Source organism: Anguilla anguilla, chromosome 4 (assembly GCF_013347855.1).
Source record: "Anguilla anguilla isolate fAngAng1 chromosome 4, fAngAng1.pri, whole genome shotgun sequence".
NCBI lineage: Eukaryota > Metazoa > Chordata > Actinopteri > Anguilliformes > Anguillidae > Anguilla > Anguilla anguilla.
Genome location: NC_049204.1, coordinates 9554466 through 9575027, shown reverse-complemented (window position 1 = coordinate 9575027; position 20562 = coordinate 9554466). Strand labels below are relative to the sequence as shown.

General features: G+C 40.6%; 1 protein-coding gene across 1 annotated transcript in view; it reads left to right on the top strand.

The window, feature by feature from the left end:
* The window catches only part of LOC118225586, a 111200-nt gene that overhangs the window by 75173 nt on the left and 15465 nt on the right, over positions 1-20562 (top strand). Inside the window, exon 4 of the mRNA XM_035414168.1 lies at positions 19263-19468. Within this exon, the coding sequence (XP_035270059.1) occupies positions 19263-19468 (206 nt within the window). The remainder of the gene's footprint in view (positions 1-19262; positions 19469-20562) is intronic.

The window sequence follows — 20562 nt, the reverse complement described above, 5'->3', positions numbered from 1 at the left end:
CCGTGTTGAGTGTTTATAATGGGTGTGGAGTGCTCTCTTTCATTACCAGCCATGTATATCCCATGACAAATCCTATTAATAATACCTTTCATTAAAGATGATCATTTCATTCTCACGATTTGCACTTTACAATTTAGTTCGTCGGAAGGCGCTTTTATCCCAAGCGACATACAAAAGAGTTCTCCTTCCCCACCTACCGCTGAATTACTAAATTTAAGTTGAAACAGGCAGATAGTGTCTCACCATCTTCTCTTTAGTGTACTTTATTTAGCGGCTTATTTATTCGGTTTTCCTCCTATTTGGAATCAATAAAGTTTCTATTCTACTATGACACTCGTTCCTCCCCTGAGTTTGCAGAGCGGGTGTGTGTTTGTGTATGCATATGTGCGTGTGCGTGTCTGTGTCTGTGTGTGTGTTGCGGGCATTTGCCCGTAAGCTATCGACTACTTCCCACACAGGCACCACACCACACCACCAGAGAGCTGGTGTAATTTAGAGGAGAGGTGCGTCTCTCACTGATGATCGTGACCTGCTGGCAGCGTGTGAGTGACTACCGGTGTTTAAGCAGCAGTGACCCAAGGAACCCCGGTGGGTTAAAACCAGTCGTGTCCCACTGCTGTAGAACCCTGGTCGGCTAATGGCGTAGCCGAGACAATTCATTTATTTTTAACCCAGTTCCTCTCCTCTCTGCTCCCTTTTATATATTATGTTCTACCATCTTTGAGCTGTGCCTATAGGAATCCAGCCTAAATGCCGACTAATGCAATTCCAACTTTGATAATTAAACCCTGGTGTGAAGTGAAGAGTGCGTAAAGAATATCTTCAGCTTAAATGGCGGCGTGCATTTGGATTCAATAAGCCCTGTGAAGATGAGTGATTTAATTTACTTTCACTCAAGTTGAGAGGCGCAACAAACGTTCCTTAATTAAGGTTAGCGGTGACATAACCTGTTTTTTAAGCAAAGACTCATCTTACAAGTCCCATTGTTGCATTACAGCAATCATCTCAATAGATGATGATTGCTTTTCATTTGCACTTACTTCTTTCACTCACAAAAGAACCATGTTCTCCTATATATTTGTAAATGCACCTGCTCTCACCGCCTCTTTGATGGAAAGCATTCTACCAATGCAAACTTTAAACCTGACCCTGGATAATAAAAGGGACAGGGGCTCGGTAGCGTTCTCCAAACTCAAGCGAAATAATTGGCCTCCTATCCAGAAAGAGCTGGAGAACAACGCTAAGTATAATGGAACATAAAGGCAGTATTCCCTATTTTAGCCCAGCAGAAGTGAAGAATGTGAACCCATTAACGTAGTGATAATCATACCATTTTAGATCCAACAGATCTGCACTTCATGTGAGTGCTGCCACTCAAGTCTACAGGAATTCTCGGGAGCTGAGGGGTATTGTGCCTGTTGACCTGTTGGCAGGAGCTCACTTCAGTTTGTCCTGGGACCTGAGCACTCCACAGCTTAGGGGGGCTGGGAGAGAAATCAATAAACAATGCATCCCATTTGGGGTACCGTCGCCCCCGCGCAGGACCCCGGGATCGCTTCTGGGCGGGGGACAGAACACGTATGTAAAAACCCTGGGACAAAACAACGGAGCGACGACGCGGAAAGCTTTTATATTTAAATTTTACCGGAATCGTCAGACTGATACGCAAGAATGAGAGAATCCCAGAAAGAGCGGGAAAAAAGAAAGAATTATGTTTGTGAAGTGGCGACGTGGAGCCGCCACAGTGAAGAACAGAGAGCCGATTCTAAACGCAGCGTGCATACGCATCCGAGGTACTCAGCGAGCGGCACATTAAACCATCTTATATCATTCAATGTGTTTAATTTGGGTGGGTAATTTGATGTCAATTTAATAGTTTTCCCAAATATGTAAATGAACATAATTATAATGTACCAGTGCTAATGAGGGGTTGGACATTTTGAAGATGAGAGTTTTCGAGTGTGTCCCTGTGCTGATAATCAGAGCTTACACAGAGAGAGTCGTGACAGATGCACTTGGATTAGCATCCTCCCATTCTGCTTTTCAAGAACATCTCTGTAGGGTATTTCTAATATGATATATCTTTTGCTGTAGTGGCAGGGGAGTCGTGCAGAAAAAAAAGTTAACCCTGATTTTACTACAGCTCACGTAATGCTTTCAAGAGACCATTTATTTACCTGTGTATTGACCTAGGGAACAAATGTGCAATAAAGGACATACCGCCTTGACAATATATCTCCTCGTGTTGACTGTCTATAGTTACTAATAAACATGGCTATAAAAGGTTGGTTTTAAGACATTCACGGGTAGAGCATCACACAGGCCTGTCATTCATTTTCCGGCTCACTAGATATCACACCCATACATGTTGACACCTGGAGAAGGCAATACATTTGAGGCAAATAAACCTTTTCAATTTTAGTGCATTTAAGAGGGATAGGTCTGTTTTATTGCGTCCAACGCCACAATTCCCACAGTACAATGCAAACAAGTCAGAGAACTGTACAAACAGCAGTGCGGTCTCTTCTCATAGTAACTAAACAGCCAAAGTTGCGCAACACCAGTCTAATGGGCATTTCATACCCAACCATGACTCCTGACTTTTGAAAGGTTTGTTCGGTTCCACCTTTGGAGCTGATTTTATAACTCATTTAAGGACTGAACTGACTTACTGAAGTGCTCTGTCCTCAAAAGTCCAAGAATCAACTTTTCTTTCATTTGGTAAAAAGAGCAATAAAATTAACATGCAGCGTTACTGTGAAAGCCACTAATGGCCTGTAACCCCAGTTAAATGGGAGCCTGTTGGATTTAGATTCTGGTGATATGCACCATGAGTATTTTAATAGATCTTGCGTTTCTCCTCCAACATTAATTGTCTAAAGCATAATGATTTATAGTGCGGTCCTGGAAATGATTATTAATTTTCAGGATGATTATACCTGTGGGCGGTAACAAGGTTGCTCCAAATAGAAGTATCTGTGAAAAACTGCTTCATAAGAAGAAGAAAAAATGTCCCCAAGGAAACAACAACTAATTTTTACTTTAATCAACCTATACTTTAAAAAAAAAAGTTTGATTAAGGGCGCCTGTATCCTTTGGGGAAATTTGTGTTAAATATTATTTGCTTTGTTATTTATGAACGTAATTACTTTTGTCTCCTGAAGTTTGCTCTGGGAAATAAGCCATATTTGAAAAGTAAACTGCATATTGTTCTTTTCATTTTCCTTTGACATTGTCATAAAACAGAAACAAGCCTGGATGTCCTCATTGCCTTAATAGCTCACATGTACTTGCTAGTTTAGCCTCTATCTATTTCCCCAATCTCTGCATGCAGCTTTATTTAGACTCATAAATCCATGAGCTATTATTAACACAGAAGTTATATGAAATTATAAAGTGATGCTACGATGTAATGGAATAAGTTTTGCCGCACAATGATTAATGTGAGAGATCATTGGTGGAAACACCATGGGAGTTTTTTTTTTCTTTAATGGTTTTAAATGTCTGATATTACTGTAACCTATTAATTGTAAATTACTATGAGAAGTAAAGGAGTATTTTAATATTTAATGTTTTGTAGGCAAATTTTTTTATTCTCTGGGGAGAATTTGATTGAGAATATAGAACTGATATTTTTCTTTAGGCTTTTATCTGGCATCTAATAACCTTTTTTAAATTAATAATTAGATCTTTGGAACACAATGCTTAATACAGTTAACAGAAACAGTACTTCACTCAGCTTTTTATTTCCTTTAAAGCTTTTTCTGCTCCAATAAAAAGTGATTCTACTTTGCTAGCTGAGCATACCCACTCTCCCCAGCCCAGGGTACCCATTCAGTACTGAATGGTAGTGAACATCACATTCATCAGTGGATGTAATATGACAGTCAGACAGATAGGTAGATAGGTAGACATATACCTATAAATTTAAAGGTATAGTACACTCAGAGGTTTTAAAAAAAATATTATTCCAGGTTCAGTGTATGTTTTCAATTGGCCCAGACAGTTTTTGTATGCAATGATGGCATTTTAGATATGAATAGATATTTTGATTTGCTGCCAGCTCATTGGCTGCCAGTGGGCATTTGGGGGTCCATGGTATAAAGCAAAAAAATACACTTTTAGTATAGGTGTAATTTCCCTGGGAGTAATATATATTTATATATATATATATATTTATATATATAAAATACATAAAAGTTATAACATGTATATTCTGATTCAAATGTTCTGAAAATAATTTGTGCATTAAGGGCACAGGAGATAGACCATACAAAAAATGTCTCTCCTTCATGTACGTTAATTGGTGCTCACACAGCCTGCTGAGGTGAGAGCACACAGTTTAATCTTCTGTGATGACATGCAGGAAATTGCCAACTAACAGTAAGGTGATGGAAGCTGGATTCGTGAAAGATTTAGATTAAAATGTTTGAATTTAAATGCTTGAATTTATCTGATTTTTATCTGATATTGCACCACAGCCTTAACAGATAAGGTTAGCTGGCCAGCTTTTGTGTGCTAGCCAATACAAACTGGCTAATGGTACATGTTCTTTACGTCCTAAGAATAAGTAACATTAGCCACAGTTTTCATGTATTATCATATATAAGCTGATATTTGTAAGGAGGGAAGACTGCAGAGTTTGCAGATCTCCAGGACCTGAAAAAGTGTCCCCCTCACTTTGGAATCAAAGTTATGGCACTGATTTCATGTAACTCCCAAACAGTTTGTACAGCAATGTAATGCCACCAGAGGTTGCACAAACATATATTGCTTATGAAGTTTCAAAAAATACAAATACAAAAAATGTTGTCGGTTGAACAAATACACATACAAATACAAACAGTAGCACCTCCCTCCACCCCAAATATGTATACAGAGACTAGCGCACACTGGGAAAGAAGCACTGATATATAATCTCATAGTTATGTTTGGAATTGTGAATTGTCACAATAAAATAATCTGTTAATACGTACAGCCTCTGTAAATAACATTGCTGTACAAGCCACTTTAGAGTTATTTAGTCGCAGAAAAAACTGCCCGTGGCAATCGAAAACATGCAGCAAGACTGAAAACGTGCATTAGAAACCCAGAAAGTGAGCGATCACTTTAAAGCTACTGTAATAACGCAGGTGTTGTGTATCAGTGTGCTCAGACAGTGCAATCGCCGCTCTCTCGCGTCAGTGACATCATGCGTCAGAGTGACTGAGAGCCGACGGGCGGCTAGCGGCCCTCCGTCGCTAATAGGCCCCACTTGCCCCAGCATACTTTATTTGTATTTATTGCCGCGCGCATCCTCAATTAATCAATCGCTTGCCATCCGACCACAGAGCGCACCGTTTTTAATTAAGCCCCACTGTGTGGCTCAGATGGTGACGTTTCATCAAAATCAAATCCTACGCGTTTTTCTAATCTGGCTTTTTCCTTGCCTAGCTTCTCTTGTTTGCGCAGGGTCTTTCCCTTCCTGTTTTACCAGTTACAACAAGGCCTCCCCCCCCCCCCCCCCCCAATGGCTGTAAATTGACATTTTCCACATTCCTTTTTTTTCTTTCCCCAGCATGTGAGAAAGGTGCAGTGCGGCTACTTTGCTGAAACCAATAGCCTTGATCCTTCAATTCTTTGTAAATGTGGCATAGTTAGAGGAGATGTCTATTGATCAAACCTATCGATCGCGTTTCACTATTTAAAACAATAGTTTCTCTGTTATTGAGGTAGGAATGAAGAGAGGGGAGTAAATCTTTAACCCACTCCAGCTACTCCTCGATTGATCGCGAGTGATATTACCGTCCCTAAGACAAAGGTTCAGAGGCCTGTCATTATCTGTATTGAGTAACTTAAGCGATTAAAGAGGCTCGCCTGGTTTGCGGAGCACCGCCTCTCGTTGATTTACAAGGCAGGCCCAGATGAGGTTTTGTACCGGAGTTTTCAGCCGGCTCGTCGGCTTCTGGGGCCTCCAGATTGCGCCGGAGTTTGGCATTTGGCGGGCCGCGCTCAAAACAGATTTTCCTCAAGCGGCGCCGTTGACCTCGGCAGACATCCGCGGCGGCGCCGCGGCGAAGGGGGACCCTTCTCCTCACCTCGGAAAGGTGAGCGGGATTAATAAACAGACTCGGGCCGCCAATGAAGACAGGTGGCAATAATCCCAATAAGCGACGTGTCTGAGGCCTCCTGCGCGAAAGCAATTTCTCCCCGGCTCCATTTTTCAAAAGCTCATCAGGGTGAGCGACGACAGCTCTGAGGCCTTGTGGCGGCGGGATTTGTTTCTCCCAGATTGTCCTGTCAGGGCACTTTATCCCACGATGTGGTGACCACTACCCACCGCCCGCCCGCCCACCACCCTGCCCCCCCCGCACCCCCCCCCCCCCGGACACCCAACGCCGACACGGAGATTGGCACAGAGCTGGGAGACGCTGGAATGCCGCCGCCCGCGATTCGCTGGGAGCCGGCCCTGAGAACTTCCGAACACGCCCCTCTGATGCCATCAAATTTGGGCATGCCAGGAGCGAACCACCACGGCCTCTGATTGGACTTAATGCAACTGGCAAAAACGCTGTCTCCCCCCCCCGGGCCCATTAATCCGCCCGGTCCTTCATGTGAGGGAGGTGACTGAGCGTGAAGATTAGAGAGCAGAGAGAGCGAGCGCTTTGCGCCTCAGTTGAGCAAGGTCGTTCCCTCTGTCTCCAAAATATGGGGGCAAAAATTAATTTTACAGAGATTAATGCACAAGGTAACATTTTAGTGCTTGTACTTATCTCCTCGGGAATTGTGTGTGCATGAAAACGTGTGTGTGTTTGTATTTGCACTGGTGTGTATACGTGTGTGTGTGTGTGTGTGTGTTTGTGTGCTGAAGAGGGATGTAGAGTGGGTTTAATAAAAGGGGAGATTCCAGCAAGCTGATGGCTCCCATCAATCACCTCTCTGCTTTGGAAGTGTAATCCGAGGGGGTGAAGTTGAATGTGAGTGGAGACATCGGGCTTTTAATCTTTGCAGGGTAATGGACTCACTAGTTTAGCTTCTGTGAGCTTTGTCTGATTTGAAACTGGCCATCAACAATCAAGTCATATGACCGCCAAAACCTTTTTTCCAATATATGTCTCAAAAACACTGCAAAAAAGCAGGTGTGGTGCAGTTACTTGTGGTAATTTACCTTTAATTATGTTATATAGTGCATGATCCATAGGAAATAGACTGAGGATCAGTGATTCAACATTTCATATTTAATCAGTATTCAGTCAGTCAGACTGTGGCAATGTTTAAATCCCCTTTACTACTTTTAGTCAAATGTACCATTTGACTGCAGCTTATAAAGAAACACTCATTAAAGTTTTAATTTCTTTTTCTTTCTTAGCCGTTTTTTTCCCCGACATCTGGAAGTATTTCATTACCAGAGTACATCTTCCCAAAATGACCCTTTCCACAGTTCCAAGATCCAGCCTGCTGCTTTATGCTTTTAGGGGGCTTCTAATGTTAATGGAATAAAGAACACAACGGATCCTTCTGAGACAGCTTTACAGAGTTACATCCATCCAATTCAATTAGAAATTAAATTGACTAACGAACCATAGCTCATTATGGGACTCAATTACTCAGAACTGTCTTTTGACCAAAAATGTGGAAAATAAAAAATAAGGGTCATACTTCAGTAGTCCAGATTGTCAGGTGGAAATTGAATCACCCCCCCCCCCCCCCCCCACCAGTTCTCTCTCATATACCCCCATCTCCATTAGCCCCTCCCTCCTCCACCTCGTTTTATAGCAAACCATTTTTCATGGCTGTTCTTTTTTATGGTTTATGTGTGGGTTTTGTTTAATTTCTACCGTGTCATCTGCAGCCATGCTTGTTCCTGTCTTTCGCAGTCGGCGGGGCACTTTGCCTCTGGGATCTCCCCCCGCCCCCCAAACCCCACCCCCACCACCCCTTCCCTCCCCTGACCACAGGCCCTGTCAGTGCATGGCAAGGCTTCTGATCAACTTATGCAAATGCCTCGTTAAAATATGCATCGGCTTTCGTCTCCCATACGAGTGCAGCAACATTTATGCAAAAATAAAAGGGGTCAGGAAGGAGGGGGGGGGGACAACAAACATTCGTTAGGAATTCCTTCTCTGGACCAAAGTCATCGGGCCTTATTTGCCAGTCCGTTTGCCATTTTTATTGCCTTTTTGTCTGCATCCTTCTTCTTTGAATGTCATTATTTTGCACGGGGGAGGAGTGGACGTCCCCGCAGCTTGTACTTGAAGATTTTATCAGTCATCATGGGCTCCCCAGAGGGAAATGTTATTATGGTTGTTTCCATGTTTGCACTGTCCCAACCCCCCCGCAAACAGGGGCATTCTGCACGCGCGTATGTGCTACACATGTCTTATGCAGCCTTTCTGATACTACAAAATGACTGTTGACAGTGCTGTAATTGCCTATGTCTGTGAGTGAGTGTTTCTGAAGTACCTGTAAAAATTAAAGGCTCGTCGACTGCACCGTTGTTGAAACTGTAAATAAATATTTGAAATGGATCATGTAAAATCTATTCAAAGATAAATTTCATGGAGAGAGAAAGCTTCAGCTTAAGACATTAATGTTTCCTCCCTTGGTGCTATCATGTTGATGTTTGTGTACTAGACAAAAATTATTGTCTAGTACACAAAAATCTCAGTTGATGACCAAGATATATTATGGAGCTGCTAGCTTTATGGGTTTGAAAATGTGAAGAACAAAATTTGGTCTATGTAATAAACAAATGTAGAAAATGTATTTGGGTTAACTGAGCACTCATTAATAATGATTGTGCGAAGATAAATGGTGCCCTACTTTCTGCATCTCGAATTTTAAACAATCCCAATAGGCTGCTTCTGTGCTTATTGATTGATTGGAATGGGCCCTAAAGGTCATATTCATAAAACATTAGAGTGTCATTATCACACTGCTGTCTGTGACTGTTAACCAGTAGTTTAATGGGGTGGGTGCTGGATGTCGCCATATTGTATTAGCAGACTGTGGCTCGGAATGTAACAAATGTACCATTTGCGAAAGAAAAAAAAATTAGTTTAAAAAAACTTTTCTGTGATACGCTCTGTATGTGCACGTGGTCAGAGGCCATAAATAATTTGCTGTACGTTTTACCATAAGGTAAAATGAAGAAAGCCAATTTATTCTTATTTTTAATCTTACTTAGATAGATAGATAGATAGATAGATTGTTTATTAGCCACATGGCCAAGGCCGGTGGATTTGTTTTCGGTGCAGTGTGTTGTTATACTCTGCAGCACAAACTTCACCTTATGTATATACACTGATCGATATGAAAGAAAATGGTCAGTATGGTTTGCATGATGCAAGCAACAGACAGCAAAGCCCAAGCCAATGAGCGTACAGCTTTTGGGCAGATCCAGGTTGAGGAGACTGAGTAACTGATGTATTGGATCACTTGTTCCACCACTAAGTGGCAAGAGATCAGTAGGGGGATGAGGAGGCACCTGTCATGCTTCATGGGCAGGGGTCTGAAGGGTCTCTGCTGTGGGTCTGGGTGCAGTGACCAATGACAGTTTAAAATGTGATGTGGGTCACTGTTGATAGCCAGCGGAGGAAAATCAGAAGCCCAATATCATGAGACATCGGACGGACAGAGAACTGGAGACTGAAAACTGGAGGATCTAGAAGGGCTGGCTAGCATTAGCAGGAAGGCATTATCCCAGGAACGAGATTGCTAGGGAACCTGGAAACAGTAAGCAGGAGAAAGTTTGTACATAGTGCATATTCATTTAAATGTAAATTTTACATGTAAACCTCTAAGTATGACTAAATTAGCATGGGCACCCACACAATCTAAATGTGTAAATGTGCCTTGACAATCATTTTGCTATTTTTAATTACTTCCTACTAAAGGAATTAATATGTGTCAGTTCAGAATAATGTTGAAGGTATCCTGTTTAAAGAATGGATAAGCAGTCAATTACATAAAGGCCTTGTAGAACATATTATAATGACAACATATGCTGGAGTCTCTGTTCACCTTTTGGAAGATAAAAAATATTAAGCAGTCATTTTTCTTTGAAGGCCAGGCAAAGGAAGGCATTCCCTATTTGGACTAACTGCAGTAAATAGTTAATGGCTAATTTGCATTTTTTTTTCTACCTCTATTCACAGACAACACAGCCATTCTTGTGATTTGACATGAACAATTGTATTTGTTTAAAGGATAGCTTAACCATAGCTATAAAATTGAATACACCGTTGCTTATCTTTACAATACTGGGTATTCATGTTCATTTGTTTTAAACACTAGGAACAATGAATGGATGTGTAACACTTAACACTTAATTGTGTAATTGCTAATACGATAGTGAAGAGGGATGGTACATATTAATGTTATGAAAGCATTGTCAAAAAAATTTCCTGCTGCAAAGCTTGTTCCTTCACATTATACCTGACCCTTGACCTTTACCAGAACCAAGTACTTTTTGTGTAGAATCTTTTGGCCCTATGAAATGTGTTAATGCTAGCTAGCTAACAGGAGTCCCTCCATTTGAATATCTGATCAGATCAGATGGAAAATCTATCCCATGTCCTCACAGGACTCAGGGCTGGAAGGATGGCCAGGAACAAATGGCCAGAAATAATCTATAAGGACTTTTTAAAATATATTGTATTCACCCGTGGTGTTGATAGCATTACTAGTCAAAACAGTACCAAAGCAGTGATAGCAGACACAGTGCAATGCAATGTAGCGAAGGTTAGCCGTCAAGTAATGGAGTAGTAGTTAGCGCAGGCCTCCATTTTTTTTTCTAGTTACTCATGTATTGATTGATTGGATTGTAGCTCCAAGATGACAAAATAGCTAACTGTTATTAAAGAGTTGAGTATCCATTATAGACCTTCTAGACTAAAAAATATATATATTTTTGGGAATTTACCGGGTAATACTCAATAGTATCTAATGATTTTCATTCAGCATATGAGTGTAAAGTTATTTTATTATATGTTTATTTTATGCTAATTATTAAGACTTAAATATACACATTTTGTTTTAATTAAATAAAGACGATGTACAGTACTATATTGGATTAAACAAGATTTATGGTAAATTGTAATTGATTTATGGGGAAAAAAGCTAATTTATATGTGAAGAAGGATCACAGAAGGATGTTTTTGGAGCACAGATACTTGCGACATTAAAACTGGCATTCCCAGAAGTCAGACAATTTTTTTTATTGATAATAGGAAAGGTGTGATTGTACATTAACCATCCAGGGATACTTGTTGGAACATCATGGATATTCTATTAACCTTAGACCCTTTCCTTCTCAGACCATGATGAGAATCGTGACTGGATACAACTGGCTGACTGACTCAAGAGTTTACACAATAGGCTAGTTAATGTGGTGGGCTAGGTTTGGGTAGCAGGTAACACACAATAGGAAGGCTAGATGGATGAGTACAATTGTTAGGTATAGTGAAAGAAAAGAAATTCAGTCCAGCCTAGTTATTTGCCCAACACATTCTACCCTTGGTTCTTTTTGAAACTCAGGGAAAATGTTTTTCTGAGGTTTGTCTTATTTTTTTTTGAGTAAATTTTACCTGTGTGTCCTCTCTGTGCAGGCAGATGAATGATGTGATTTGTTTGTCACATAGGAGGAAGAACATGTTATGGAATGTGATTGTGATGCCATGTTATACAATGTGGTTGTGTTGATTGTGAATGTAGAATCTTGACAATGCCACTGCAGTGTGCCTGAATGAAACTGTATTGAGGCTATGCTAAATGAAAGGAACAGGCTTAGAGACCTTGTCGACTGCAAGAAAGACTGTATCAACAGAGCGGTCAGCTCAATAGTCATAGTCCTAGTGGATACACTTCTGTGGAGCTTAATCCCTTAGAATGGAGTTTGTTTTGGGAAAATGAAAAAGAACTGGAAATGCAATAAAAGATAATAATAACAACAACAATAATAGTGTATTTTATAAGAAAACATGGACTCATATCCTTTCAATAATGCACAGTAATAATATCTATTTTAGCACAGTACATGTACATTACAGCAGTAAAACAAATTTAACAAACACATAAGACAGTGGTCTATGTTAAATTGAAATATTTGCTTAACCCTGGGTAACTTTCAAATGTTATTATTATTAATAATAATAATAATAATAATAATAATAATAATAATAATAATAATAATATAATTATTATTATTATTATATTTTTCCTAAGCCATATAGATTTGTTTGCACACTGCTGAAGGAATGTCTTAAACTGAATGTTTGTTTTTGAATGCTGATATTAAACCTCAAAATAAACATGTCATCGTACATTTCACCACAAGTTTTCTCTAAGTCATTGATTGTGAAGCAAACAAAACTACTACTGATGTATACCTATTCTGTGTACAGTAAAGCTAACTAGGATCACTGGGTAGTTGTTGTTTATACCACTGTAGAATCTGATCCTCTCAGTAATGGTACATTTTCTTTCATAGTCACATACGTGTTCTCAAATAGGCTACACAGAGCCTACACATGGTCCCCAGTCTCCCTGCTGATGAAATAGACTATTATCTGATTCTTTTTACTGAACCATTTTAGTCCTTTTCAATTTGTTTGATGTAAATACCAGACTGCTTTCTCTAGAGATAAAAATATCATATATACCGTGGTCACAATGGTTTGTCTCAATAATGCTGCTTTTCTGTCCAATCTTGGAGCATATAATTGAATTTTTCTTGCAGATAGAGTAACCCTTTTGTAATGCTTTTAACCTCGATTGAGGTGCCTTGGCCCTGATAAAGGCATTGTTTAAGCATAAAGATGATTGAAGGTGGACAGAACGCGGAGTGGAAAAAATGCATGCATCTGCAATCCATCAATGCTTCCTTTCAAGATACTGCCATTCAAACTTTTAACGGAGGGTACCAACTACTTCTGATTATTTAAGACCTCTTAGACATCGCCTCCACTTCACTGTCATATCTCCCATTTTACAGTTTAATGCTTTATCCACACAATGTGCAAGCATAAAACTTCCATTGCATGGGAACATATTAACTCTTAAAAGCATTTACCTTGGACATGCTCTTTGTGATTCTGGGAGATATTAGAGAAATATGTTCCCGTTAACAAAAACATCTTCCCTCGCCTTGTGACTCTTCAGGTACAAAAGAACAAGCTAAATTGTTTCCTGAAACACTTATTTTTGTTGCGCATCGAATCATTCTAAAGGCACTGTAACATGGAGAGTGGGAGTGTTGTACAATTAGATTCAATACAATCTCTTTTTAATGAAAGGGTCAGAAAGGCTGGAATTAGCTACTTAATCAGCCTGATACAAATTTTACCTGATACTAAATTCTGCTTCTTGCCAGTTTATTTTATTACTATTATTTTGTAATGCCCTTTGTTGTTGATGTTCACTGAACTCAGTGGAGAATATAACCTCGACATAATATGGGGATACTTAGCGATTTAGTGAGTTCCAATATCTTGTTGCATTCCTCCAATTGAAAATAATCAATATTATTATTATTATTATTATTATTATTTTCTATTTCTTAAAAACATTTTATATTTGAAAGGTATAACAATAAATGAATTTCTCAGCATAATATCACAAACGTCCATCCATCCATCCATCCATCATCTATACCCGCTTATCCTGGTCAGGGTCGCGGGGGGTGCTGGAGCCTATCCCACATTGGGCGGGAGACAGGAATACACCCTGGTCGTGTCGCCAATCTGTCACAGGGCACACGCCATTCATTCACCATTCACTCACACTCATACCTATGGCCAATTTAGGGTGTCCAGTTAGCCTACCTTTTTTCATACCAGAAATGTGCACATTCTGGAATATGTAAATGAAACCCCTCTGAAGTCATATTTTGGCTGTGCATTATTAATAAGTCTAACATAATAACAATAATAATAATAATAATGATAATAATAATGATAAAAATAATGATAATAATAATAATAATAATAATGCATCACCTTATTTAATACATCCCCTCACAAATTTTTATGTTTTGTGCATGTGCTTGGCAAACCTGTAATTCTTGAAAATGAAGGAGAAACCATGGGGAACCCTAATCTCAACAAAGGTATTATTGCCTAAAAGCTGATCTGTTATATTCCAGCCTGCTTAAGGCCATTGATACTTTTGAACTTTGGCCTTTTTGTGAAAGACTGCCCATTTCGTATTTCATTACAAGATAATAATCTGCATGATCAAACCCATATGGCTGTGCATTGCTGTTCATTTGGGAGTTTTCTGCGTGTAGTATGTATGCATTCACAGTTGTTCTATGATAAATACATCTTGGTTTTTTAAATGTGGGAGGTAAATTTGGAAACAACTGAGACATTGGTAGCTGTGATCATCTTCACATCTCACATAAAGGTTTAAACTTACAGAACTTATGAGATGACAGAAATGATGTTATTCATTCCTACTTTGTCAGCTGTCCTTTCTGAGATTTATACATAGTACATAAAGTCTCTCGTAGACTCTGGCTTCCTGATTGGTGATAAGACAGGGAAAGCAAAGATTGAATCTGATTGGACAGGGAAGGGCAAACAACTGGAAACTGTAAATAGACCGGATTAGCCATGCTAATGGACTGGAGTGCCCAGTGACCCTTTGAGTAGCCCACATTTCAGAGTTTGTGTAAATACCACCTGGTATACTCAAAACAGAGAGCCTTTTACAACCAGTTGCTTCTCCTGTCATTAAAAGCCTCAGCCCCGGGTGAAAAGGCCCATCCCTCGGCCGGTTGCAAAAACAGTGCGGCACAGTCTCGGAGCCGAGCGCGGGTTAGATAACCGCTCACGTCCATAGAGCGCCATTGGATTTGCCGCCATTCCTGAGGTCTGCGGACGGGGCCTACGGTGTTTACCCTCGCGCGCGCGGTTCTGCAGAAACAATAATTGACAACATGCCCTTTTGACACGATAATGCGGTGGAGGCGCAAGCTCCGGCTCCGCGGCGAGGCACCGAGAAGCCCGGCGGAGTGGCTTTTTGCAGCTCGTTCTGTTTGGACAGGTTGCGACCATGTGGCAGCGTTCCGCTGATATCCGAGACCGTAGATAAACAGGGCGGTGGGGCCAAGCGGGAGAGAGCGGCCCACGCGGGAGAATAAGTCTTTCAGGAAGACCGACGCGAAGGATACAGGGAATATCCTTTAGAAAGCCTTAATCTGTTTGCTTTGCAGATAGAGCCCATTCAGATTCATCCTGCTAGCTTTGATGTATACAGTTTGGGGAGCTTTGAGAAAGTCCTTCCTTTATTTATGTCAGCTGCGATCGTTTGGCTTTCCGTCGGCTTCAGAGGCCAGGAAAGAGCAGTTTGGATGGGTTACTGTTCTAGCAAAACAACTTGGCTGAAAGGTGTAGTGGAGAAGCTTGTGCTGTAGTTATATTGCATCTGAGACGATGCAAACCCACTCTGTACTGGGTGTGAAACAGAAAGGCCGATATAGTTTAAATCATTACTGGCAGCACTGCATACAGAGATGCTCTATCAGCTTCCACTGGTTTTCACATAAATTAATTAGAGCTACTCATGAAATAAAAAAAGGCGAAAGTTCAGAATGTGGTTTGGATGAATTGTTTTAATTCCTCAGTACTCACCGACACGGCCCTCACTCGCAGCAGAACGAGCAGAGACAGAAACGGCTAAGTAATGAAGATGGATGCATCCTGCTATCAGGCAGCCATTTACAGGGGCTTGACGTAACCTTAAACATTGCAGATAGCTCAGTGGCGCTTGCCACAATGAATCTAATTAATGAATAACAGCCTTGAGAGAAAATGAGGCAGTGTGCATTCGCAGATGATTTCTGGAAACCAATTAAATACTGTTCAAATATCACATGGAAATTGTTTAGTTTCTCCCTGGCGATGCAAACAGCAGTTTTCTTTTCTTTTCTTTTCTTTTTTTTTTGGATGTTTCATTGTGTTTGGCCAGGAAAGTGAGTACCCCCCCTCCCCCATCTGTCCAGGTGCAGAGCATTCCATGCTGAGAGGTCACAAAGGTCAGTGTTGACTTTTAGCCCAACACGGGATCTGGACACACCTGTTCAGGACCTTGTGAAAGATGGCTGTCTGTTGGCTCAGATTATTGTATCCATTCCTGCTCCAAGTGTATGAACAAAAAATGGGTATCAAATTGCTACTGTGCACTATGAAAAACAGTCTTCAGCAGGAGACCTGCAATTAAAGCAGTGGGACAGGCTCACAGTGGCCTCTGAGACAGGCCCCAGGATAAGAGCATAACAGTGGCAGGTGAAACCAGCTTAGCATAATCACACAGAAATATCCACTTCAAACTACCTTGTCACAATGTAAGGTGGCTCCCGAATCTTGTAACCAAAACATCATTGGAAAGATCAGAGTGGTTGAAATTGTCTTTCTCTTGTGCGTGGGTTTTTTTTTTTTTAAGAAATCAGATCGCTGACAATGGGGTGCAGAATGACACTAAGCAAATAGGAAGACAATGTGGGATCATCAAAAACACACAAAACGTATGTGATGGACAGCCTGAAGGCTTTTCTGTAAAACTGTGATAGAGAAACCATGGTCCATTCATTAGGTAACTAGGTGACTGCCTAGGGCATCAAAAGACGTGTTGGGGTTGGGGTTGGGGGGGCGGGGGGTGGATGCTGGAAATTGCAGGCACTAGGGCCTGAGGCTAGGCTACTATGCGTGAGCACCTTAATAAATCTTTTTTTTTTTTTTTAACAAAAGTCTTGTAGTTTCTTATCCCTATATACAGTGCCCCCCCCCCCCCCTTTAGTTTTCAGATTTTTGTGAAATTATAGATTAAAACTTTAAGAAAAACCCAAAGTTCCAATGCATGATTTTTAAAAAGTGTTTTTAAAAAAACTTCCACCCTTATCCTTTCATTCATTTGATTAAATAGCTGATTGATTTGCTAAATAGCCCAAGGGGAATAAATAAAGCAGAAACAGAAGTCTATCATTGTAAAAAAAAATTGGTTTTACAGCGTTTCTTTGCAGTGCATTTTTGGTGTCGCAACCAACTCATGGGCTAGCTGTTCAATTTACACACAAAACAATTGAACTATATTCACTCTCAATTCTTTATTTCACTGTTTCACTCAAGGCATTACAGTATTATAATAAAGTAATTTAGTTAGTGCAAGCTGGCTATGCTGGAGCTAATATCAAATGTACAACTATGAATGTAGTATTTAGCAATTTTTTAAAATTTATATATGAATTATTATACTTATTTATACATATATACACAATATTTCATTTTAATTGTAATTCTTTTCATATAATCTTTTGAGACAATTGGTGTTGTCAGTTTTTGTGATTCTACTTTGTCATGCACTTGAATTTGTATTTTTCTGTGAGAACACCCCTCCCCCACCTAACACCTGTACTTTATTTGCATTTTTATGTGTATTATGTATAAACTGTGCATGAGCATTATACCATAAATGTATTCTATTGCAAATTTATGAATGGTATAAGGCTCTCCTCTAAAGCTGCAATAGGGAACTTTTTTCTAAAGATATCAGGGAACAGTCATGCTTAATTGGTAGCAATCATAGAAAGAGTTGCTGTTAGAGAAATCCAGCATCATACACTGTGTTTATACCCTCAAATTCTGCAGTATAATACCAGGGATTTGGCCTCAGTTCTTGTTTTCAAAATAAAGTGTTTCACAACATGAACCAATCAAAGAGATCAGCCGGTTCACATTGTGAACCAATCAACAATGAGATTGACCTTGTACGTTCACATAACAGTACACAAATAGCTCGAGCAAGTATCTCCAGCTTGATGTAACTGTTGAGAGAGTTTCAGTAATGGCAGAAAATTTATTTGCCCCTGCATCACCGGTGTTATCTAATGCCAAAAAAAAATACTAGATAGAGCTCACGCTAAAACTAGAATAAACCTAGGAGTATGATATAGACGGTGGCAAGAGCCTCATGAGCGGATGTAGATTTGTTTTCATTTTATTGTGATTTTGGGGCGGCGTGTTTTAATTTTGCCTGGGGCGGGGAAATGATCAGATCCGGGCCTGCGCTCGGGTCATGCTAGTGCCACAGGCAATGGCTGCATAGACCATGTCTGGGAGGAGAGGCAGGATCAGGTGTGAGAATGCAAGACCCCACCGTGATGGCTATTTATTCTAATAACACAAACTTTGTTTTTCATTAGGAGTACAAGTTTAGTTTATTTGGTTCTCTGAAGTTTTGTTACAGTGAAAACAGTGGTCAGTGTTGAGCCTCAGAAAGCATTCAGCCTGGAGAAGGCCAGTTTTATTCTGTTAGAAATTGTCAAACATTCCTTATGATCCCCTACAAAGCACAGAGGAAGGTATTATATATGTGCTAGTACATATATCTTGCTTCCAAGTATTTAAGTAATGCTGAATGTAGGTTTTCATAAAATTGTCTCCACAAACAAGAAGATTAGCTGCAAGTTAACAGTTTAGATGTATTGTTTCTCTTGCTGAGGGAGAATTTAGGATTACTGCCAAGGTAACCATAGCCAGTCTTAAGTGATAAATTTCATTTATCCGTGTTCAATGGAGTGTGCTTTTCCTTGTAATACGTTTCAACCTTTTCTGCTGTTCACTTGCATGACCTGCTGGGGTTATACAGCCTGCATTATTTTTGGCTCTTTTTGGGTCTTTTTAAGTCTAAAGAAACATTTGAATGAGAGATGCAGGTGGTGAAATTATAAAAAATGAGACCATTCTAATTCAATCCAATGTCCATTGAATTTCATTCCATACTGACAGCGAAAAGACTCATGGGGGGATGGGGGGTTGGGGCTACTTTTTTTATTACTGATCCAAATTACAGCTCAAAACCCAGCCAATACATTGAATGCTTAATAGAACAACATTTTTTTCTGTGAAAGTCATACAAATATAAGTGTTCAACTCGTGCAAACCACTTCCATTTCGCAGCCTGTTGCCATGGCTCTGTATGGAGGAGTAAGAAAGCTGTTTTCACACTGCTGACGTCTTTTAAGACCCTCCCCCTGGGCTGTACCGCCACCTCTATGTTCTTTGTGACAACTCCCCGGTGTTGCTTCATCATGCCTGGGGGGGTAACTGAACACGTTCATTTCCTGTCTGCTCCGTGGGTGGCAAACATGGCCGCCGATTCAAGAACAAGTTTTTTATCCCAGAGTAAACAAGGACGCAACTGTAAAAGCAAGCTTTTTCTTCCTCCCCTATTGAGTAGCCATTTCCCACCGTGTTTTTTTTTTTTTTTTTTTTCCCCCACAGTACCAGCTCCTGAGACGCCCTCCCTGGAGGTCGGTGGCGTGCCATTGGCAGACCTGGCTGGTTCTGGCCGTCAGTCTGGCCCTGATGAGCCTCGTCCCTTACGTGGTGTACCGGCTGATGACGGCCTTCCCGAACCCTCAGCCGCACTCCTTGTTCAAAGCGGCCGCGGTCTCCTTCGGCCTGCTCTCTGAGACCCTCCTGATGAAGTGAGTATTGTCAGGCGTTTTGTCGTCAATTAACTCTTCTACGGCGAAACACCTGGTTGGCGGCACCCCGGAGATTCGCCCAACCTGTTTTGGGGGGGAGAATGGGCCTCGAAAATTAATTTAGGAGTCACGACTTGGGTTGCTAGGGGCACGCACATCTGCGCTCGTCTAATTGCCGGGATGTCGTTAAGCACATGGCCCCTATCTGAGTTGTGGGATTTGTGGCTCGTCGTCGTTCATGAGAAGTGGAGACGGTTGAGGCACTAATATGAAAAGTTGTACGTTATTCTCCTACGTTGCTGAGATTTTTTAGCGAGCTATTGCTCCTTGCCAAACCATGAAACACCCAGCTCTACTCCCCCAGCAGTTAATGAAGTAAAAATAAATTGATATTGAGGGATGAGAGCAATATGAGGAAAGCTGAGCTTTGACACTCTGCAGCACCAGATGGCTCCGCAGTTTGTGTGAGTATTTGTTTATACAGAACTCTGCTGTCTCGAATCTTCACAGGAGCTTGATTAAGCTGAATTAGATTTGATTAGATCCCCCCCCCCCCCCCCCGCCATGTTGATGTTTGAGTCATCTAAACCCAACTTCCCCCTTTCTATCAGCTAACAAATAAATTTGGGGGAGGGTAATGAAACCACTGTAGGCAATAGAAAAGCTTCTTTCCCCCTCACTTACACAAAGAAATGAAACCCAGTTTGAATCAATTACAATTTGAGCTGGTCCTGCCTCGCTAATGTTTGTGTTGATCAAGGGTTTCCCATTAAGGCAGAGGCAGTAAGAGCAGAGTGGTGATTTCAGTCTCTTTACTTTTTAAGATTTCAGTGGCAATCAGTAGGCTGATGGAAGATGTGCATTTGGGAAGATTTTTTTTTTTTTTTTCGTTCAATTCAATTTAAATTATGCAGCGGCTGAAGCGGCCATTTTCTGTTTACCGTGCTACTGTGCATGTTATCCTAAGACAGTATCTGCTCCTCCTCCAAGAGTTTGTATCTCACAATCTGTGATGCATTTAGACCAGTAGCTTTGAGACATACACAAACACATGTGGTTATATAAAATGGCTAAAATTGTTTTTTGATTGAAAG